The sequence below is a fragment of the Gopherus evgoodei genome, chromosome 6 (assembly GCF_007399415.2).
Source record: "Gopherus evgoodei ecotype Sinaloan lineage chromosome 6, rGopEvg1_v1.p, whole genome shotgun sequence".
Taxonomy (NCBI): domain Eukaryota; kingdom Metazoa; phylum Chordata; order Testudines; family Testudinidae; genus Gopherus; species Gopherus evgoodei.
The window spans coordinates 58,898,370-58,923,254 of NC_044327.1; the positions used below are offsets into that span (position 1 = coordinate 58,898,370).

The 24,885-nt window shown below is 39.9% G+C and overlaps 1 protein-coding gene across 2 annotated transcripts; it reads left to right on the forward strand.

Annotated features, from left to right (window-relative positions):
- The first annotated feature begins 13,166 nt into the window (after positions 1–13,166).
- Positions 13,167–24,129, forward strand: PPIC (peptidylprolyl isomerase C). 2 transcript variants are annotated; one of them, XM_030566495.1, is made up of 5 exons: positions 13,167–13,372; positions 16,944–17,057; positions 17,742–17,835; positions 20,870–21,054; positions 23,282–24,129. In XM_030566495.1, exons 1-5 carry the CDS (start codon positions 13,223–13,225, stop codon positions 23,408–23,410), a joined length of 672 nt encoding a protein of 223 aa, XP_030422355.1. In that variant the 5' UTR covers positions 13,167–13,222; the 3' UTR covers positions 23,411–24,129. The 2 variants fall into 2 exon arrangements, with proteins under 2 accessions (XP_030422355.1, XP_030422356.1); XM_030566496.1 differs by lacking the exon at positions 13,167–13,372 and adding an exon at positions 13,730–13,753.
- Positions 24,130–24,885: the final 756 nt, after the last annotated feature.

Here is a 24,885-nt window from a genome sequence, read left to right on the forward strand (position 1 = left end):
ATAGTCCCACCCCAATCAATATCCTTTGCCAAGTGGATGGGTACTCACAGACTACCTCAGACACTATCAAATCTAACAGACGTATTCAGACAGACAATGCAATTAATAGGGGAACATTACAGATAGAAGATGGAGAGAGAAGATCAGCCAACAGGGGTACCGGTGTTGGAAGGCTTCATACATGCTCTTGAATAGCCTGCTCCCAAGATTGACAAATACCATTTTGAAAAAACTGAATTTACGTTGGTCTTAAAGGTCTAGTTTCTAATTTACGTTTCAAACACCTATTTTGTTTTCCTAAATAGTTTCGCATCCAGTTGCCTAATGACATAATTTATGACCCATGTCATTAAAAAACAACATCTTAGATGAGGATGACATTGTTTATCTTCCATGGGAAGATTTTCTGCATTAGATATATACACATAGCCAGCATGTTTATGAAATGATTACCAATTTTGTCTTCACATTGAAGATTTACTAGTTCTAATTTACAGATTGGTATCCTGAGTGTGAAAACAGTAGTTTGCACTTCATCTGATATTTCATTACGATTTTATGGAAATGTATTAGTACAACAGTTGTGAATATAGTCTGGATTTACAAAACAACTAAACTCCCCTACCAAGAGTTACATATAAAGCTGTCATTTTGCTGGCTATGCTGTCTGAAGTTGGAGAATTTTGACATAGAACACTGCTAAATCTTAGAAGGCATTGGATTTTCCCTCAACTGGGAACAAGGCAAGGCATAGCCTCAAGAAGGAATGAAAACTTTCTTGGAATTGGTTTTAAATGTTTACTGTAATCTCTCCGTCTTGAATGGCATCCATTACTGGCAATTTTAGCAATGACTTTTTTCTTACTTGTCAAGTTGATGGAAGGAAAGATCTGAAAGGAAGAGATCTGTAAAAAGCTAGTTTGCTAGCGGTCTGCAATGGGCCAATGAAATGATAAGAATGTTAATGTTTAAAAAAGCTTGAACATTTTGGAACACAGCAGTATATGGACTTTATCAATCTGATGTTTTAATGAGGAGAAAAATGCCACCAGTTGTTTTGTCAAGCCAAAATCTTTCTGTTTCTAAGGCTACCATTGACATGTCCCTAGATACAATCTAGAAACATCTGCTCTGCTTCTAGTCTGCTGCTGCTGCTAGAAGCCAGGGGCATATTTTAAGATATATGTAAAAATGAATTTTGGAGTAAATCATCTTCCATGTCATCATTTCAGATCTGAGTTTGAGTCTCCAAATATCACTATTTTTAACAGAAAAACAATACCATTATAAGACATTAGGATAGGGCAGGATTGCCAATAATGGAATGGATTTGATAACAAAAGAGAGATTCTCTAGCCTTTTATAATGCTCTGGTTTTACCTTCCACAATATAATTAAGGAATGTTTCCAGACTTGAAGAAAACAAGGCACCTAGTAAAATAATCTTAAGTGTTGGACTTTTTCTAGTTTTGTAAATGGTGTTACAATTAAATCAAAACATTTCAATGTATAAAATACATTGTGAAGTAGGTATCTATGAAAACATACTGTAATAAAAATAACTACATAAAACATCGCTGACTTGAGCTCATTATTTTAACTGTCTTTGTTCAAACCATTTAATAAATCTCCTCAATTTTGTATTGTGTTTTAATGCCTCACATTAATGGATCACAGAAGTAACGAACGGTAACATAAAACAATTTTAGTGGCAGTGTGTTAAGAGCAAATGTTAGCAATTAAGGCTGCTAAAAGTTTGGCAGACTTGCCGTACAGTAAATACAGAGAACATACATGATGGTGTGGTATAAAGGTTTTACCAGCATAAGTTTGTGATGAATGAATTACTGAAAAGTGGAAATGACATGAGCAAGTTAAGAAGTCATTCCAGACAATTGCCTTCTACCACACCCCATAATCATGCATTATGTATATACTACATGTCTGTCAGAAATGCTATTTTAGAAATGTTTTAGATAGTTTGAAGGGATTTTTTTACTGGTACTTTTTTCTACATTATCTCCTGTACAAACTGGGGTAAAATTTTCAACAGTACTGAAATGGCTTAAAGTCCCATTTTCAAAAGTGACTTAGATGCCTATGTGCCATTAAATTTCAATGATGCATAGGCCTCTAAGTGCCTAAGTCACTTGAAAATGGGATTTATGAGCCTATGTTACTGGAGCACATCTGAAAATGTTACTTGTAAGTGGGAAGTGCCTTACTATGATTCCAACTGCACAAGACTCAGAGTGAGAAAAGTTTTATAAACCATGCATTTTAGAAATCTCTCCAAAAGACATAAACAAAACTGATTTTAAAAACATTGCAACAGCCTACCTGTGTGTCTTCTAAGTGATACTTCTTTACTTTACTGACAAAGCTAAAGTTGTATTACTGTCAGGATTGCAAAGTCAACATTGCAGCTGAATAGCAAACTACCATCTATCCGTGTTTCAAATAAACTAAGCACTATGGACACCAGCACCCTCTTCTCAGTCACTGAGGCCTATACTTTGGCATCGTCTTTGCTATGACTCTCTCACTGGATCTACATATTTAAGCCATTTCTAAATCTTACCACTTTTTCTTACATCTAAAAATGCCTAAAGTCTAGCCTTCCCTCTCTCTGTCCACACAGCAAAACTCTTGCGCAAGTGTAGTTATTTCATGTCTAGGTTACTACAACTTCCTCTTTTCCAACCTTGACTACTACAACCTGGCTCCCCTCAGTCTATTCAGAATATTGCTGCTAAGCTCATCTTCATGTCTCACTGCTCTGAACACATCAGTTCCCTCAGCATCCTTCCATTGGCTCTCCGTTCACCTTTGCATCCAAGGCCTTTTATAATTTAGCCCCATCCCACCTCATTGATTTACTAACCTATCATGATGTTCATTGTCACCTTTACCTTCGCTATACCAGAATTACTAGTCTTTGCTTTCTGGAAGTCAGTTTCTACTTTAAACACCTCTATGCCTTCTGCCATGCTGTCTCTTGCCAGACCCGCGCTGCTTCCCGCAGCTCCCATTGGCCGGGAATGGTGATCCGTGGCCACTGGGAGCTGCGGGCAGCTGTGCAAATGTAAACAAACAGTTGGTGGCCCACCAGCAGATTACCCTGATGGATCACATGCAGTCTGTGGGCCGCAGGTTGTCCACTACTACTTTAGATTGTAAGCCTTTCATGGCAGGGATTGTCTTTCCTGTGTCTGTAGAGTGCTCAGTATAATAGGGCTCTATCCTCATTTGGGCTTTTGGGTGCTACCATAATATACATTTCTACAACTATTACTACTAGTTGCTAACAAAGACCCAGATCCTCCAAACGCTTAATGCATGTGCTTAACTTTAAACATGTGAACTAAACTGATGTCAATGAGACTATTCTCATGCTTAAAGTTAAGCATATGTGTAAGTGTCCAGAGGGTCGAGGCCATAATTCTGATTCTAGAATCTTTATTCTAAGTGATGATAAGTCAGAGCAAACACTGCCTGCAAATGCCAGAATGAAGTTTTAATTCATTTGTTTTGAAAGCCACGAAATCTGACTGTCTACACTTCCTGAGATCCACAGCTAACATTTTTGTAAGGAAACTTGCCTTACTGTGTAGTTATGAGAAATATACTGAAGCACAGAATTCAAATGAAAAATGCTAGATCACAGAGTCATAGAAATGGAAGAGAGCTCAAGAGGTCATCTAGTCCCATCCCCTGCACAAGGCAGGACTAAGTATTATCTAGACCATCCCTGACAGGTGTTTGTCCAACCTGCTCTTAAAAATCCCCAATGATGGAGATTCCACAACCTCTCTAGGCAATTTATTCTAGTTCTTAACCACCCTGAGAGTCAGGAAGTTTTTCTTAATATCCAACCCTAAACCACCCTTCCTGCAATTTAAGCCCATTGATTCTTGTCCTATCCTCTGAGGTTAAGAAGAACAATTTTTCTCCTTCCTCCTTGTAACAATCTTTTATGTACTTGAAAACTGTTATCATGTCCTCTCTCAGTCTTCTTTTCTCCAGACTACACAAACACAATTTTTTCAGTCTTCCCTTATAGGTCATGTTTTCTAGACTCTTAATCATTTTTGTTGCTCTTCTCTGGACTTTCTCTAATTTGTCCACATTTTTCCTGAAATGTGGTGCTCAGAACTGGACACAATACTCCAGTTGAAGCTTAATCAGCACGGAGTAGAGCAGAAAAATTACTTCTCGTGTCTTGCTTACAATACTCCTGCTAATACATCCCAGAATTGTGTTTGCTTTTTTTGCAACAGTGTTACACTGTTGACTAATATTTAGCTTATGATCCACTATGACCCCCAGATCTCTTTCCGCACTACTCCTTCTTAGGCACTCATTTCCCATTTTGTATGTGTGCAACTGATTGTTGTTCCTTCCTAAGTGGAGTACTTTGCATTTGTCCTTATTGAATTTCATCCTATTTACTTTAGACCTTTTCTCCAGTTTGTCCAGATCATTTTGAATTTTAATCCTAGCCTCCAAAGCATTTGCAACCCCTCCCAGCTTGGTATCGTCTGCAAACTTTATAAGTGTACTCTCTATGCCATTATCTAAACGATTGATGAAGCTATTGAACAGAACCAGACAAAGAACCAATCCCTGCGGGACCCCACTCGTTCTGTCTTTCCAGCATGACTACGAGCCACTGATAACTACTCTCTGAGAACGATTTTCCAGTCAGTTATGCACCCACCTTATAGCAGCTCCATCTAGGTTGTATTTCCATAGTTTGTTTATGAGAAGGTCATGCAAGACAGTATCAAAAGCCATGCTAAAGTCAAGATATACCACATCTACTGCTTCCCCCCATCCACAAGGCTTGTTACTCTGTCAAAGAAAGCTATCAGGTTGGTTTGACATGATTTGTTCTTGAGAAATCCATGCTGACTGTTACTTATCACCCCATTAATTTTCTAGGTTTTTGCAAATTGATTTCTTAATTATTTGCTCTATTATATTTCCGAGTATAGAAGTTGAGCTGACTGGTCTGTAATTCCCCGGGTTGTCCTTATCTCCCTTTTTATAGATGGGCACTATAGTTACCCTTTTCCAGTCTTCTGGAATGTCTCCCATCTTCCATGACTAATGGCTCAGATATCTCCTCAGTCAGCTCCTTGAGTATTCTAGGATGCATTTCATCAGGCCTTGGTGATTTGAAGACATCTAATTAACTATGCTCACTAACTCCACTAATGGGTGCAATTACAGATAGATCAGACGTTTTGTAAATAATTGAGCTCAAAGCCATAAGGGTTGCTTGCTCCAGCTGCAATATTTTTGAAACATACTGCTTGGATCACCTAAATAATTTTTTGACTATTAGAGGGAGAAGGGTGACAGCTAAAAATTGTATGTGGATACAGAACTTAAAAAGCTTAATAACTATCCATGAAAAGGAAGGCACTCATCTGGAGTAAAGGACACATTTATTTTGCAGTAAGTGCACCAGATGACAGGAGAAGTCTAAGCCAATTTATGAGTGATTTAGTAGAACAGACAGTAAGTATGATATATTCCCCACCCTTCTGAAGTCACATAAAGGAAAAAGAAAAAAAAAACCTCTTCTTTCACCATTATCAATGAAGACCATATATAGTGCCTTGGTTAGATTTTTTTTTCTGTTGGTTCTTACAAGTATACTATGGCCCTGACTTTTTACAGCTGTTATTCTTATGACACAGAATGTACATAAAAAGAAGTGGTGTAACTTCTTAGGATCCAATCCTGCAAACACACATGCACACACTTAACTTTAAGCACGTGTAGCTTTAGCGAGCAATATACTAAAACCAAATACAAATAAGATGTAATATGGCAGCTTGAAATTATATAAGGTGAAATTCATGACTTGAGTAAGTTGACACAACTCCACTGACTTCAAGGTTCAGAATTAAACCAAACATCAAAGTTAGGAAATTCCATAATAAAGGCTTGATCATGGAAACACTAATGGACATAGTATGTTCTTCCAAGCTTTATTCCTGGCAGCTGTCAAGCAGTTAATGATGACAAAAGGACCTATAAAAGTGCACAATATTATTATTATATATGTTGTGCCCAGCATTCTTTTTACCTGTGTAATGTGATATCGGTACAGTTTGTGTATGGAATATTTCTAAATCTCAACAGTAAAATCATAACGGACTAGTGCACCACAGTACTAAAAGAAAGCCATTAAATTACTGCCAATACTAGTATTACTAGAAATCAAAATCTGTCAGTTGCTATATGCTTAGCTCTGTTTACAAATATTAAATTGTAAAAAAACAGTCAAATGCTATGAAACACCTCTTTCCAGTCCCGATTGGTTAAACTGAAGGATGTCAAGCAGTGGAAAACTCTATTTGTAAATGTTTCACTGATTGCATTAGAGGACCCCAAGCACCAAAACAAAATATCATCAAAAGAGCCAAAGTACATAGTGCCCCCACAACCAGAGTTGAAATGTATTCTTTTAATAGCCCACAGGATTTCTGTCTGGATAGTTTCATATACCTTGATCAATTTAAAAATGCTACCAGTGACAAAACATGTTAATATGCAAAAAATACTTCTGCTTACATTTAGGACAAAGGTGATATATAAACTAGGGCTGTCAAGTGATTAAAAAAATAATCGTGATTAATCATGCAATTAATCACATTGTTAATAACAGAATACCATTTATTTAAATATGTTTGTGTGCTTTCTACATTTTCAAATATACTGATTTCAACTGAATACAAACAGAATACAAAGTGCAGTGCTCACTTTATATTTATTTTTGATTATAAATAATTGCACTGTAAAAAACAAAAGAAATCGCATTTTTCAATTCACCTAATACGAGTACTGTAGTGCAATCTCTTTATCATGAAAGTTGAAGTTAAAAATGTAGAATTATGTACAAAAAAACCCTGCATTCAAAAATAAAACAATGTAAATCTTTAGAGACTACAAGTCCACTCAGTCCTATTTCTTGGTTAGCCAATCGCTCAGATAAACAAGTTTGTTTACATTTGCAGAATATAATCCTGTCTGCTTCTTGTTTACAATGTCACCTGAAAGTGAGAACAGATGTTCTCATGGCACTGTTGTAGCTGGAGTCACACTTTCACGGTAAAGAGATTGCACTACAGTACTTGTATGAGGTGAATTGAAAAATGCTGTTTATTTTGTTTGTTTATCACTTTTACAGTGCAAATATAAAGTGAGCAGTGTACAGTTTGTATTCTGTGTTGTAATTGAAGTCAATATATTTGAAAATGTAAAAAAAAATCCAAAAATATGTCATACATTTCAATTGTTATTCTATTGTTTAACAATGCGATTAAAATTGCGATTAATTGTGATTATTTTTTTGGATCACAATTAATTTCTTGAGTTAAATGGCATGATTTAGCTGTGATTAATCGACAGCTCTAATATAAACTTTAAAAAAATACAGTCAACATACTGAAGATCACACATTAATCTTATATTCCAGGGTCAGCATTAACAGTGCTCATGAAAACAAGATTTAGGGCCCAATCCTGCAAACATATGGGCTCCAGTCCTGCAATGGGTACAGAAGCAAATCATGTGTGTGTTTGCAGGATTGAGCTCTTACATACAAGTTGCTTGACACATGCGAGCAGTCCTGTTTAAATCAGTGGGGCTATTCATGTGAAGTTACTCTCGAGTGTTTGCAGGATTGGGGTCTTAAACTAAAATGCACCACACCTACGCCTTGATCCTGCAAATTCCTTTGTGCAGGTAGACTCCTGTGGCTGTGTGAAGCCCCAGTGACTGCAGACTCAGGCGTCTGTCTGCACAGAACGGCTTCCAGGAAGGAGGCCCTGGAGGAACAGAACTCTAAGAGTTAGTTTGGAATAATCATACCAGAAATTAGTCATTACAAATTTAAATATTATGATTTCTTTCTTTCCACAGACAATTACTACCAATCATATTTTTTTTTGCCTGACTTGTATCTACTGCCAATTTGATAGTCATGACATATACATTGCCAGGAAGTCTACATAGTTGCCTCTTTAGGACCAGAAAGGAATTTTCCAATTAAAAAATACTCCTTTTCAAATGGGGAAAATAAACTTTATGTAGCATTGTAGGTTTTTGCCTTCTTTAGGAGTCCCCCTCTTTAAACATTGTTTACATTAATCTTCCTTCAAAAGTTATTTAGCTGAATCATCAATAGTGATAACATTTCCATGAGAATTTAAAACAGTCTGTATCATCTTATTCTTTTATCTCTCTAAAATATTAGATCTTATGCTAATATTATCTAGAGTCCACACAAAATTCATCTCTTTTTTCTACAACAGTATTCTGTACATGGATGATAGACACTTGAATATTAAAAAACCTGGACAACCTCTCTCCCCGCAAAAAACCCTTCACTAAATGGTATAATGAAAGAGTTTAGAGTAATTCCAGACAATAATATGAACACAACATAACTCACCACTCAAATCTAACATGACACAAAAACTTAAACACTGAAAGTATGGAAATATTGCCCGTGCCAATCAGATCATCCTTTCTCCTTCAATGTCATACCAATCCACTGCACTGCCCTATCTTTGCCCACAACAGTTATAAGAAACAAGCTACTTATCATGCATATTAAATAACGTTGAGAAAATAATGTTTCATTCAGTCATATTTCTGTTTTTCCAGCCTCACACACTACAAATAGAAACTTGGTGGTATGGATTCTTTCTATTGTACTGTCAGCATTCTCCTCATCACTTACACACATATGTATCTTGATTTTTTTTTTTTACAGTCAAAGAACAATAATTCCCCTCCAATACTTTTACTCCATACAGCTTTCATCTCAACCACATCAAAGCATAAAAATATTAACATCAAAAGTAGACAAAAATACTGTCAACCACCACTATAAAATTGTAACAAGGACAAAACATATTCAGCCTTGTTCCATCACTAACTTAATTCTTCTCAAAGTCCAACAGCCAACAACACATTTTATTAATAACTATCACTAATTGGCAAAGTAAGTTGAAGAAGATGGAGGAGATGGATTACTTAAGCGATCCCTTCCATATTGTTTACCTTTAATTCTTTTGTGTGTAATTGGGGATATTTCTGTAGTGAAATTGATGCAGCTGGTGCTATCTGTTTACACTCTTTTCAACATTAACTGTCTTCTAACAAAGCTAACGTGGCATGGCTCACTGTTCTTTATATCTATGCAATGTAATAAACTAGTAAACTTTTTGTATTAAATTTTGTTTTATTTCCACATAAATCCTAACTCAGTAGAAAGTCACATTGTACAGTATTATATAATGTAATGAACATAGGGCAGTCATCTGAATCTTAACTCTTAAGGATCAATGGATTTCTTACACCAACATAAAAAAGATGCACATATTCAATTATTGTTTGTGGTTAAAGAACACTGGCAGAAAAGGCACCCAATGTATGAAACTGTAAAGTTTCCAGCCTACTTGGATTTTTAAATATTAATAATATTTTTGTGCACGTGCAGCAGAATTATCCCTAATGGTGTCATTAACGAAATGCTATTACCACCTACACAAACATTAACAAGTTCTCATTTTGTCAATGAAACAAGCAAAACTAACAAGCAGAATCCAAACAAAATTCTTGCCCCATGCACTGAAGCTCACTAGGAATTCTAATTCTCAGCTGATCTGCAGGGAAGAAGCTCCTGTAAGAGCCCTGGGCTCTGCATAAGAGCAAGAGTCCACTCACCTTGCTCAGATTGGAAAATCAGGGCTTAGGCTAGTAAGTTTGTCATAGTTTTTCCTAAAAATTGTAAGTCATTCACATTTACCTGCCCACTCCCCAAACTCAACAATTATCTTCAAACTGCAAGAGCCTTGCAACCTCTCTCACCTTTCATCACTGCAGAGGTCCAGAGGCAGCAGAATCTTCAACTCACCTGAGTTCCTCTCAGACACCTGCTCTCAATTACAGCAGCTCCTCCAGCAGCATTACTAGGAGAAACTGGCTCCCCAGATTCTGAGCCACTACTGTTTTCCCCTTTCCTGAGGAAATGGAGTTTAATGGATCAAATGGCCAGATAAATGTGAGCATTTTTTTACAATTCAGTTCTGCCTTGTAATCACTGACAAACATTTTCTGTCATGCCAGATAACTACATTTTTTACTTTAGCCATCTGACCACAGTCTTAGTACAATCAAGAATCAAGCAGCAGGTGTAGCAGAAGGGTTAATAGTGGAGATCTGGAATTACATTGGAAAGATTTAGGGAAAAATTAGTGAATCCCTTCCACTTTTACTCAGATACAGAAACTTTGGAGACTACAAAGTTTCCTGGGACACATAGTATAAGTCTAAGATAGGAGGGACATCAATATTCAGGAGGAATACCATATAAAATGTTTACAATCATAAAAGAAAACTAGCCAAAGGCATAGTTAAAATGATTTGCTGGAGCAGGATCCAGCTTCTATTCTTGCTAATGGGAAGGCATAGCAGGTGATGGAACTGGAGAGCTATATAAACATAAAGGCTTGCTTCTGGGGTAATCCTTTTCCTCTTTAAAACAAAAGGCATACAGCTACAAATACAGTTGTGCACATGTAATACCAACAGACCCTTGTTATCTGCAGGCAGGATTGAACCCAGGACCTTAAAGCATAAGCCTCTACCCCATGCGCTAAAAGCCAACTGAGGGTTAGCTAAGGCTGTAGAGCAGACACAGATGCAGACTTACACTCGCACTCTCTAAATGGTTTCAGGACCACTAGACAGGACAGAACACCATACCCAGAAGCTGTGTGGGTTACACACACTCTCTGCAGTGATTTGCTGACACTACTCTTGGGGGAACTCTGCATCAGTGCATAATTTTGCAGAAATTAACATTGTGAGTGCAGAATTTCCTTTCTCCCACAGAAATGGAGTGCTGTGCTGCTAGCCACCAGTAGGGGTTGCTGGACCTGGCAGAGCCCAGCTTGCACATAGAAGATACAGCTGGCAGGAGGAAGAGGGAGTTAGAGCGGTGGTTCTTCAAACTTTTTATTTTTCATGGGCCACTTGAAAATTGCTGAGGGTCTCAGCAGACCACTTAATGATCTTTCCAAATGCTGTGTGTACTGTTAGCTAACTGTAAAGTTATAAAAAAAATTAAAGTTTTTTGTTCTACAAATAAAAGCACACATCTCATATTTTAATATTAGTAGACTTACCTTTCTAATGCGATGGATGTGTGCCCCCTCCCCTGCCGCGGCAACCCCTGAATTGGGGCTGGGAAGGATGGTCATCTGTCCCTGGCAGCCGCTGCCTGGATCTGGGGAAAGTCACCTCTTTCTCTGCCTACAGCAGTCCCGCACGTCGCAAATTCCCCGCACCCCACTGCCCCCTCCCACCTACACTCTATTCCCCCCAAGGCCACCACCTCACCTTACATGTGTGTCCTCTCTAGGTTCCAGGCATTCAATTAGTGCAGCCGTCCAGGTGTGCACCTTAGAAGGAACTATCCATGGACTACCTGAATGGAGCTTGTGGACCACCAGTGGTCCATGGACCACAGTTTGAGAACCTCTGAACTAGAGGGCTCCTGGCAGCTGCAGTTCCCAGAATCCCCTGAGGGAAGAGAGGGCAGCGCACAGGAAACAGTGCAAGCCTGGAACAGAGCATCAGGATGTTTCTACCTCTGGATCCCTGGGTTCTGGGAGGGGAGGAGGTGGGTGTTTGGGTAAGGGGTGTGTGTGTGCATCTGGGCTCTGGAGGGGAGGGATTGTGGGTTTCTGGGCTCTAAGAGGGGAAAGGGGTTCAGGTGTATTGGTTGGGGGGTGCTGCTGGGCTCTGTGGGGGAGACTTTGTGGGTGTCTGCCCACCCCCTCTCCTGCTTGAGGGGAGAAGGAGGCAGAGAAACAGGAACTGGGTTGTCATAGGGGTTTCTTTAACTCTCTACTCCTTGGGGAATTTTTGTGTGTGTCTATATTATTACAGATATACTTGCTGGAAGGCATTTTGAAATAAATTGCCAAAATAATTGAAACTGGTGTGATTATGTAGTGTTATTTTGACAAATAAAATTTGCAGAATTTTTAACTTTTTGGTGGAGAATGCCCCCAGGAATATAACATTAAGGAATCTTTTGAAGTGTTTTTGTATTTAAATTTTTATTTTCCTTCACCTCCATGTTTATGTATCTTCCCAAAGAACTACATTGAACAGAAACAAAATAATACCAAACAACAAGGCTCAATTTTCAATGACCGGCCTCCTTAAATTCTACCACTTCAACCAAGCTACACAAACTGAGGATTCCTCTGGAGCAAGTTCTGCCCGCAGATGTATGTAGGCACATCTCTCACTGAACTCCATGGCAGGATTAGCCCGTCAGATTCCCAGACAGGAGCAGTATGGGCTTTGCCTTACAATTTAAGGAGGTCAGTACTGTACTATTCTATCTACTCAGATGTCAGACCTATTCCTGCTATGAATCACTTGTCTATATTCTGTGCTAGTAGCATCACTCGTTGTATTACAGCCCTACTACCCAAAGGCCCAACCAAGCTCAGGGTTACTCTGTGCTGGGTGCTGTACAAACACATTGTAGAAGCCACTCCCTGCTCCAAAAGCCCAGTCTGAAGGCACCAGACCCTCCCCAAAGGGCGTGACAAATGGGTTTATGTACAAGATTTCAGCCTCCAACAAGATGATCTGCGGCTAAGAGCCCAGTTTGGCACTAAGGTATCCCAGCCTAGCCGCAGCTTCCACGCTCCATGCCCAGGCTAAGCGGGCAGGGACTAGAGTAGGATCCGGCCGCCCATACCCAGCGGGGCAAGGCCCCCGGGCTTTGAGTTGCGCAGCGGAGCCAGGGGCTCCCGCACCTCCAGGGACAGGCGAGCACCACTGGCTGCTCCTCTCACAAGGCAGCACCTCGAGCCCCAGTGTTGTGGGTGCCGGGGCGGGGCAAACCCCAGGGAGAGCCGAGCCTGGCAGGATGCCCAGGGGCTCCGGCTGCTGCGGCAGGGGAAAGGGGGGGCTTGTTCCCCCGCCCAGGGCACGCTCGCTGCAGCCAGCCTGGCCGCGCGCCTGCCGCCACCGCCGCTCCCCTGCTGAGATGGGCCCGGGCTTCCCCGCCCCCAGCCACGGTGTCAGCGGGAGGAGCTGGCCGGAGCCGGGCGCAGGCGCCCCTAGATGCGTCCCACCCTCCGCGGTCCCGGAGCAGCAGTAGCAGCAGGAGATGGGCCGCTCTGCCGCCTGGTCGCAGCGGGCTCCACGCCGCCCAGGGCTCCGGCCGCCCCTTCTCTGGGCCCTCTTCTGCCTCTGCGTCTTGGCGCGGCCCCTGCGGGCTTCGGGCTTCAAGAAGAGGGGAGCTACCGTGACTGCCAAGGTGACTCCAGCCGAGGGGCGGCGCTGGAGCCCTGTCAGCTGCGGGTTGCTGTCCCCTCTTTGGGGACAAAGCCCCTCTCCAGCGCCGCCCCATTAAACCCCGCCCGTGGGTGGGTAAGGGGGGAATTGCACGCAGCACCGCTGACCCTTGTCTCAGTGTAAACCCCTCTCCTGCTGTGCATCTAGCTCCGGCTCCCGCACCCCCAGTCTGGGGCTCCCCGGTGTTTTGTGTTTTAACCTGTAAACTCGGTCAGAGCAACGGGGAGGGGGTGTAGTACCAGTGCTAACTTCTTGCAGCGTGTCACAGCTCCACAGCGGAGAGACACACCCAGCCCAGCCTTGTCGAGTAAGAAAGTTGGAAGGAAAGTAGGGAATGATCGTGGTTAGTAGCGGTTATTTGTGCTAAGATCATGCACCCTACGTGCAGCGTGTCCATGCTCTAGTGCCTGCATGAGCTGAGCTCAGGAGTGGGATCTAGGGACTCCGAAGTTCTGTCTAAGGTCTCCTCATTATATAACCAGCTCATGTAACCTTCCCAGGTTTATAAACTGGGGTTAACTATACTTACTGGTTTCATGTAAGCTGTTGTGAATATTAACCAATCCATGAGTTGATGTTTATAAAACCTGATAGATGAATACTACATATTATTGTTGTTATGGATTAGATTACCTTTTTTGATATCTTATTTCTATGGGAGTGCATAGCACTGAGTGGAATACAGAGTAAATTCTCATGAGGTAGACTGAAGTCAGTGGGAGTCCATTGAAGGTAACAAAGCTATGGCAACTTACATCTGGGATCTGTTCTCAGGAACCCTTCTAATGTCAAGCACTGTAAGAGTGCAACTGTCTTCTATGAATATGTGTTTGTACATGTGCTGGACAAGCAAAATTGACACAGGAGTTTGTACTAGTGCCTGGTATCTCTCTTGCTTCAGTGGAGCCAGGAAAACAGGAATTTCTGGATCACATCAGTCCAGAAATCCTCTAGGCCAGTACACTGTCTCAACCATTGTCAGGAACTTCAGAGGAAGATTCAAGAAACTCAGCAATGGATAACTACAGAATAATTTGCTTCTTGGAGAATCTTTTTCCTAGCTCTGATCAGTTGGTGATTAGCCTATTATCTGAACCATGGAGGGTTATAGTTGTACTTTATTTTACTCTGTATCCTATTTAATTAATATTACTGGATGTTTTCATTATCCATATAAATGTTGACTCCTACCGAGTGGTTGGCCTTCCGGGGAAATATTATGCAAGTGGAATATAACGGCATGAGATTGCACTGGTACAATCACATCTTAACTAGTTATGGGGAATGAGAGGAAAAGCCAGGTGCCTTTAGGTATTTGACACAGTTGCATTTCTTTAAGAGTATTTTAATATTTCCGTTATGTAAGAGTTTTGTAACAACTAGCGAATGAGTCCCAGAATGGTGCAGTCAGCTGCTGAAAGAAGCTATTCAAACTTTCATTACCTAAACATATTCCACTTTTCATAATATTCATTTTATAAAAAACTTTACAATATTTAATTGTATTCATGCTTTACTCCTCATTGAAGTACTGTTTGGACCTGTTTTCTACAATTTACAGTGACTCCACTAGTGTTTTAACCATCTGTGAGTCAGAGCTCAGTCATACCCTGCCTTCTCCCTCCAGGGCTCTGTTTATTAAATCTTGCCGTATGGGAAGTTGGATCAGTTTACTGCTTTGCCATCTCTCCCTTGTATTCTGTTAGCGTGAGTTCTGTTCTTACCCCTACTTGCCAAAATTTGAAAAGCAGGTACTATGAGATCAGCCAGATATGAGTCAAATATAAAATATAGTAAAACACTGACATTCTGGTATAAATTAAGAAAACATTTATCTTAATTTAATAGGCCTCTGTTGTTGCTTTAAAAGCAGCAGGCAGGCAATGAACCCTGCATCAGTTCTGCAGATCCTCCTCATAAACAGAAAATAATCTGCCTTAGACATGTAGGATGGAAGGTAAGTGGAGCTATCTGACAACCAGATGAATGTTCGAAGCCATGTGGATGTGTCAGGATGCTCAAACCTGTTGGAACTGGCGTATCTCATTGTATGATACATTTTGTGCTTCCTTAAAAAAATTCTGTAGGAGCTGAAGGGTAGACAGGATTTCTACTCCATGGTGATCAGAAACAAATTTGGAATAGATAATTGAGGGCGGTCGTTGGAACAGGAGATAAAAAAAATTCACCCTTTTCTTAAATTTGTCTTAGGGCCAGATTCAGAAAAGTGTGCAAACACACCCCGGTTTTCATGGGTACAGTTCTGAAAATCTGCTCTCTAACTAGTATTGAATATTAATTCTAGATACATCCAGAAAGTAGGGTGGCAAGAAAATGGACTAGGTGGACCAAAGTTCCCCCCCCCACACCTTTTGGACATTTCTGTAATCATAATCAACCTTCATATTCAAAAATCCATGTAAGGTCAAGAGATATAACAGAAACAGCTAGTAGGAGAGAATGAAAGACCCATTCACATAGGAAAGAGACCATGGTCATTTAATTTTACTACCAAGCTAAGTTGTTGGACACACAATATTTTGTTGAATGCCACAAGGAACATCAAATACCACATCACAGTATGACACACACACATGGGTTGTGGAGGGGGAAAGAGGACAGTGTTTTCTTAGCAGGCGCAACAGTTTTTATTTAGATTTTTGTGAACTTAAAAATATCTCACTTTCTGACAGCTATTCCTATTTTTAATCCCTTTAAAATATCTGCATATTCAAATAAAATTGATTAATAGATTCTGAACTACATTAAAATACTCTAACTCAGCCTTCTTGGAGTGATTTTATAGAAACATTCTTACCCTGCAGATTCTATGAAGTGAGATGTCCAACTTCAAGTCAACATGTTTATTTCTCTAGGCAGACTTCTAAACTTGTGTTTAGCAAGGCAACTGGCTTCTAACAGAAAATAATTCTCACCATTAATTAGCCAAATAAACTACATTGTGTACACTTTTGTCTAGATGACCAGTTGCTTTCAGTGATCTAAATAGTGCCACTTTTAGTGTAAATGGGTATATGCTTACCTGCAAGTGGATGGAAAACTGGCTTTTGAGAATCCCTGTATTGTAATTCCCCATTGTTGTCCACATATCTAAATAGCAGCATTGGTTGTTTAAAACTTTCCCCCTACCTTGGTATTCATGAATGCTAAAAGTGGGCATATCTTTACCAACAAACTGTGGTTATATCTTCATATACATTTCGGTATTGGCACCTGTGAAAAAAGCTCTTGGAAGCATGTCTACAGGATTGGTATTGTAACTTTATGTAGCTTTCTGTCTGAGCATTTTAAAGTGATGAATGAAACTCCAGAACTGGTATTCACAATGCTTAGCACATTCTTCTGCATAATTTAAGAAAAACCTCTTAAAGCCACTTTATTCACAAAAGTGCATGCTGTTTAGAACTCCATTCACATAATACCATCCAAAGGCCATTTGCTTTAATACTTACAAAGTTTAGTCTGTTTTTATCATATTTGTATAATTTTGTTTTCTTCATAAAAATATCCAGGTGTTCTTTGATGTGAAGATTGGAGAGAAAGATATTGGCAGAATTGTAATTGGCTTGTTTGGAAAAGTTGTCCCAAAGACTGTTGAGAACTTCATTGCACTGGCAACTGGGGAAGTACGTTTGTTTTCTTTCTTTTACACAACATACGAGTTTGGGTGGAGAATAAAAGGTGAAAAAGCACAGCTGTACAAAATGACATTTCAGTTGTGAACTTTCCATGTTGATTGTCCATAATTTTTTCATTCTAGGGATACTAAATGTAAGAGTACCATCTTATGGGCCCATCCCTCCTATTTATAATCCCAAACTCCTTTCACAACTTTGTTCTCAAAATTTCATTGTGCAGACCATTACATAGGCCTCTGCAGACCTTGGTCCTTAAACTATGAACTTAATCCATCCCTAGATTGTAGTTGAGACTAGTAAATGTGGGTTGTGTGATTATTTGAATAGCAAATAAGGATCTCTTGAATTAGGAAGAATTTTGTAACTTGCTGTCACTATCATGAAATTATATGCTTCTTCCATTCCTTATTCTGTGGTATCACAGCATAGCATGAGCAGCACTCACCCACATCCTACATTATTTTGCGTCATGTATTCTTGTGTCTTGCTGTGGTTTTGGAAAGTGGTGGTAGTGCCCTATTACAAAGTCTTTTCTTGCGATTTTCTCCTTGTTTTGTCCATAAACTGTGAAACTCTAACAGTCATGTTGATTGCCTCCTTCCGTCTGCCATAGATAAATGTCCTGCATAAAAATGCATATATACTCATTTGGAGCTTTATTGCTTTTCTTAGAAAGGATATGGGTACAAAGGAAGTAAATTTCATCGTGTGATCAAAGATTTCATGATTCAAGGTGGAGACTTCACAGCTGGAGATGGAACTGGAGGTAACATGCTTATTATTCTCCAACTCTTCTCCTCCTAACACCTTTACATGCAAGTTCAGCATAGTGAAAGAATGAAGAAAACATTTAATTGAGTAAAAATGGATGCCAAAGACCTTGTAGCTACAGCTAGCTACCAAAACTTTAGTTGCCAGACAATATGTTCAATTAAAGCTTCACAATGTCAACTGAAATATGACCAGTTTTCTGAGGTCATATATTTTAAAAAGGTATGTGCTGAGAATGTTTTAAAACAATGGTGGGCTGTGCCAACTGGCTTAGGAGAATAGTATAGGTTTGGAAAAAGATTCTTATGCAAATGAAAATATATGAGATCCATGCTATTTGTGTATGTGGTGGGGCAAGCAGTTGCTCTTGGTCCCCCCGGCAAGTATTTTCTTTTTAACTACTTTCTTAGGAAAACAGTTAAGTGGCTCTGAACAAAGGCAGTATTATCTGCAGGGAGATAGGATGCAAAAACAGTAAATAAGGGCCATATTCACATTCTAGAGGATGAGATTACTATATAGCAGGTTTGCCACCTGAAAGTTTGAATGCAGCCTACGCTCCTGCCTCTATTCTTCCTTCTCCTCGGGGCCTGTAGTAATGCTGCCACTTCGCTGTACAGGCTGCTTGGGGAATCTGTCTCTCGGTCTTTGGAGAAAACCTTTTATGTTAATTTTGTTCATATTCTGGACTTGACCTGTAGTACAGCATGCTGGTATGCAAGTGCAAGATCCAGCACTACAAGCTTCTCTACAGCTACATGCAGTTAATCATGTAGATCATCTAATTCCAAAAACTGATCCTTGCTCAGTGCTCCAGTGGAAGATGGACTTCCCATCCTTCTCAATCTCCTAGGGGAGAAGTTCCTTAAGAACTGCAAAGGATGAGGCATGGAACTAAATTCCGCATAGTTCAGCATCTCATGCCAATTTCTATCCTAACCCATTTGTACCCAAGTCATCCTTTTCTTCCTGTAATTGAGTAAAGTTGTTTCTGCCAATCACATTCTTGAGCAGAAGATTGAAAATGTTCAGGGTGAGAATTGCTTTAACCATTTAGAATAAATGTATCAGAATGGTCATACATCTTCCTGCTGCTACTTAGTTGATCAAAAGCTTCACGTCCAGGTTACTGTGATCACCGTTAGTTACTTGAATTCATTTCTGAAATGTGTCTACGTGGGGAGCATCTCAGACCAACGAAGGATGAAATGTGGGAGACAGACAGATTTGAAAATAAGTGTGCTCCACATTGGTGGGGTTTTTTTTTACACATCAGATGATCTGACTATTCACATAGTTCAGTCAACAGGAAGTGGCAGGAACAGGCTTTTTCTGGATCTAGCACTTAACTGATAAAGGGCAGTCTCTCTTGTGTAGGATGCATTCTTTCTTCTAGATTTTCCTTTCCTATTGTCTGTACTTTCTCTCCTGCCTGCCTGCTCCTTCCAAGCACTCCCAGTTTGAGTTGTCTACATAACCGTGCTAGTGATTACCCATAGGAACAGATTGTGGGGAAAGGGAAAGTGCCAAGATTAGAGCACGAAAGACACAATCTAGCAATGCAGTGAACACTGTCTACTTTCTCACTGTATTCCCATTAATCATGTTTATTATAGTCGTGTCTAGGGGCCAGCTCTGAATGGGGTCCCATTGTGCTAGGCACTGTATATACAGAGTAAGAGACAGATGATCCACGTAGCTTTCTTTTCTCATAACAGTGGAATTTAAACCTACACCAATTATTTTTTCCCTTCTAAATTCTGTTTTAGAGAACAGTCTTTCTGTAATTAAATAACATAAATAAATAAATTCCCATGGATTGTAACTAAATTTGGGTTTGCCTAACGGACTTATTGTTTAAAAAAAGTAATTCATGCTAGACAAAGAATGGTTCAGTTCTAAAGTTACATGTTAAAAATGTCATAAGACATAGCTAATTTTTTTCAGTAGCCCTTGTTGTCAGATGCTACCGGTGTGGTGCTTTGCTTTGCTCAATGTTGGTATAACTCAGCTGCATGCATGTGTTCCCTCTGCGTGCTGCCCCAGCTCTGCACGGGTAGCTGACACAGCAGACCCGAAGAGAACCCCCAATGATCACAGAGTCTAGTAAGATGCAAAGGCACGCTGGCCAGGTTTATTGTCGAAGAAAAGCACAGGCTCCAGCTCCCCGGCAAACGTAGTCCAAGGTGCTGTTAAGGTACAGCTAGCTAGTACATATGTGCTCCTTGACAATGGACTCAGCTCAGTCAGTGACGGGACTTTCCACTGCCCCCTCGGCTGGACAAAGACACCGCCCCAGGGATGCATTCTTATACACAGGTACAAACAAGTTACACATCACTCCTGACGTATTGAGGTGCAAGCCCTCTATGTAGTAAGGCGCCGCCTCTCACCTTGTATATGTTGGTTGGAACAAAACAACTCTATCCATCATATTACCCTTTTGCCCCTGTCATTGGGATGGGTCAGTCTGTTCCTTGTTATATGCGTGGAATGTGCAAGTATGTGAATGTTCTGATCTCTAGTGTTCAGTACCTTTTAGGTACATATCTTGCAGCAGCAGCAGCCCTTTCCTTGCCAGCTTCTGTGAGCAGGGCCTGCCTCTGGCTCACAGCTTAACTTTGCTTTATGTTAGCAAAGTCTTGACCATTACTTTAGCTCAGGCCTCATACCAGGCCTCTAATACCAAGGTTTATATCTCAGGACCTCCTCTTACTACAGCCCTTATTATCGTGTTTAAACTCATTGTAGAGGGCCGAGCACATAGTTGTCACTAAACAAATAGTTTTGTTCCATGTCTACGGGTAGGTTTTTCAAAGATACTCCTTTGTACATATGAAGTGTTTTGGATCAGAACACCTTTACTGTGGTGTGTGAAGAAGATGGGATGACCCAACATCTGAATTGTCTTAATTACTAAAAATTGTACTGTTTTTCCTGCTTTCTGCTCCAAAGGGAAATTTAATTCTGTGGCTTTAATAATATTGCTGCTAATACATTTCTAAACCTGCTTTTGTTTTGTTTCACAGGAACAAGTATCTATGGAGAGAGGTTTCCAGATGAGAACTTTAAACTCAAGCACTATGGAATTGGATGGGTCAGCATGGCTAATTCTGGTCCAGATACCAATGGTTCTCAATTCTTCATCACTGTGACAAAACCTTCCTGGTTGGATGGAAAACATGTAGTATTTGGTAAAGTCATTGATGGAATGGTAGGTTTAAAAATATAGTATCAAAGTAGATAGATCTGACCAAATTTGGCTGTTGCAACAATGTAAATCTGATTTATACCATTATAGTTGACAGCAGAATTTGGTCTCTATTATCTGTAATGTATACAAGACAGAGAAATATAAAGCACTTAACTTTGAAATGTCCTATGAAACAACAAATGTTCATTGCAGAAATTGAAACAAAGTAGTCACTTTGACCTTCATGTTTCCTGATGCTTGTGACTAGCCTGCTTCTGACAGACTCCTTTGTAGCCTGGTGGCAGGTAGTCAGTGCTATTATACAGTGTTTGGAATCCTCAGACCTTTGGATGTCCTAAATTGGAGACTGCTATCTGAGTTCATGTTCCTCTTCCACTAATCTTGTTATCCATTTAATAATGAATTTACTGATTTTTCAAGCTAACACCCCAGTTTTGTAAAAATGGATAATATTCTCAATGGTGGGGTCTGCTATAGTGAAAGTAAAATTATTCAGATATGTACAAACAACATCAGAATATTAGGTACACAGTTACAAAACATTTCACTGATACTTGATTACTGTGAAAAACCACAAAATGCCTAAATACTGTACACAACACTGCTGTATCACCCTATATCTGACTTCACTTACTGCTATTTGAGTTTGCCCTAACACCTTGTTTTCCCACTCTTCTCATCTCTGTTTTGAAGTAGACAGATGTGGAACCTATTTTATAGATATTTTCTATATAGAGGCCAAAGATTTCATTTGATCACATCTTTTAAGAGCCACAATAGGAGTTGAAACTTTTCTGGCAGATTCAGAGTAAATTTTAAATCAGAACTTCATTAACTGGTAAAAACAGCTCAGGCCAGATGATATTCATACTCCATACACAAGTAGGGCTTCTGATTAGAAGAAGAAAATTACTATGCAGCCTTCATGATCCTAAGATTCAATTACTGATGATAGAGCATGGATAGAATTGTGTGTGCTTGTTAGCTTTATCGGCTGTAAGAATATTTTCAGTTCCTCCATTGCTATGACATTAGGTGCTCCCCCCCCCCCAAAAAAATGGTCCATCTTTGATACGAAGGCACATAATATTTGAGTTCAGGCTCCTTACTAGATGGCGAGTTGTTATCGAAGCACCTAGCCTAGCTTAGCTTATGTGGGAACTACTCCTGTGGAAATTCTGCACCACTGCGCATGCACAGAATTTATGTCCCTGCAGCTTTCTTTGCTTCTCTGCAGAAAAGTGACTTTCTGATGGGGAAGCAAAGGGAAGTCCTAAGAGCGGTCATGAGACCCTCCCCAGCAGTATGTTTCAGGTGCCCGGACAGCTGGTAGAGAGGTAAATCACAGTGGGGCAGGGAATGGGACTGGGAAAAAGACAGCTTTTAGCTCCTACCCTGCGCCGGGCTCAGCTGCTAGTCCCGGCTGGGCTGGGGAGGATGGGATTTCCTCTTCCCCTGCATGGCATTCGAGGCCATGTCAGACCTACTCCCAGATTTCTCCCGACTGTAGGAAGTTCTGCAAACTCTCCCCACCCCATGCTTCCTGCACCTATTGCTCTTCAGCTGTGGGGGGAGGGATCACTGTATAGGGAAATGCTCCCCCCTTTTCCTAAGCCCTGTGGATCCAGATCCCCTCAGACCCTCTCACCAAGCCTCACTGCCCCCACACCCACCCTTCCCTGCTGAGCCCCAACCACCTTCACCTGGATCCCCTTGCGGAGTCCCATTACCATTGCACTCAGAACCCTCCCCAAGACTCTGTGCACCCAGATCCCCCACACTAAACCCCTCTATATTTGGATCCTGCCTTGCTGAGCCTGCCTGCTCACACCTGGTGCACCGGGCATAGAGGGGCAGGCCCGGCCTGGTCCTTGTGTTGTGTCAGGGTTGGGTGCAGCCTCACTGGTGAGTCTATGTCCTGGAGTGGGGAGCCGCACAGTGATCTCCTATATCTGTGCAGCCAGTGGCCTATGCTTCCCAGTGCCACACTGGGTCCTTCACATTTATTTGACAAGTAACATTTGCAGAATTTTAAAAGACTGTGTGTGGCATTTTTTCATTTTTTGGTGCAAAATGTCATCAGGAGTAGTAGGAACTAAGCAGGAAAAGATCCAAGTACAAAAGCTGCAGAAAATTTATTTTTTGCTAAGGCCACAGTCTTTTGCTTTGTGTTGGATATTAGCAAACCTTGTTTTCTTTACTAAATGTAAGTGTTTTGTTTTAATAGTCTGTGGTGCACGCTGTAGAACTTCAGCAGACGGATGAACATGACCGCCCTCTTCAAGATTGTGTGATTGTGAACAGTGGCAAAATAGCTGTAAAAGAACCGTTTGTAGTTGAAGTAGAGGATTGGTGAACTTAACAGCTACCCTGGAAGAGAAAATATAATGCCTTTTTCTTTTGGGGATAAAATTTGGGTGCAGATATAAATTATCCAGTGACTTCTTCCATATAAATGCTCAGTGCTGTCTGCAAACAATGCGGTAAACTCAGCAGTTGTAAGATGTGCAAAACCATCTATGTATTTATGTTCTAATTTCAGTGAACCAGCACTTTTTTAAATATAAGGGACATGTCACTAAAACCAGAGCTGGTCAAAAATCATGAAAAATTGTTTTCATTTTGCAGTGTTTGAAAATGGTTTCATTTTCTGTTTGGTCACGAAATTTTCCACATTTGTTACTAGCATTTTCATTGAAATCCATATATACTGAAAAACAGATCTTTGATAAACAAATTTTCAAATGATTTATGTAACAATTTTAGTAAAATCATGCACAATGTCGTGAAAAGCAGATTTTGATTTCAATGATACATTTTTCAAAAAAGTTTTTGGAAAAACGCCATTTTCCATCAAAATAATTCTGGGTGAAAAATCTCAACTGGATCTACTAAATACACATTGGTGCAGCTTTTTCCATCTCTAGTATTGTGACCGTATCAGTTCAAATCCATCTCCTGAAAGTACAGGATCAAGTTGTTCCCTTTTCCAGATAAAGGCTATATTAAATAAGATTTAGCCAAGACACAGCAGATCACTTTGTATAAACAAACTGTGGTTATAGTAACTCATTTTAAAAAGGATCCTTCTCTTAATGTATGAGGGATTTTATGTGCACAGCAATCAATGCGCTATGCATACACGAAGGAAACCAAAGTTTTCACCTAAAAGGTGTTCTAAAAGCTAAACAGACTGCAATTTAGACTTGAATTTTTGTAACCCTTCCCGGCTATTGCTAGCAGACAAAACAAATTTGATAGTTTTTAAACAAGGTATATACAAAGGCTCAATTAAAGATTGTTATATGAAATTTTTGATGAGCTATATATGTCTGCAATATTAAACTTTTTTGTAATATGAGGTAAATTGTTTTTTCCTTAATTTTCACAGTGTTTTAAATAGCGCTGTCAATTAAAAAATTGTGATTAATCGCAAGATTAACAAAATGTGATTAACAGCAGTTTTAAGCACACCGTTAATAATAGAATACCATTTATTTAAATATTTTTGGATATTTTCTACATTTTCAAGTATATTGATTTCAATTACAACACAGAATACAAAGTGTACAGTGCTCACTTTATTTTTGGTTACAAATATTTTCACTATAAAAAGATAAACAAAAGACATAGTATTTTTCGATTCACCTCATACAAGTACTTTATTGCAGTCTTTCTTATGAAAGTGCAACTTACAAAGTAGAGTTCTTTTTTACATAACTGCACTCAAAACAATGTAAAACCTAGAGCCTGCAAGTCCACGGAGTCCTACTTCTTGTTCAGCCAATCGCTAAGTCAAACAAGCTTGTTTATATTTATAGGAGATAACAC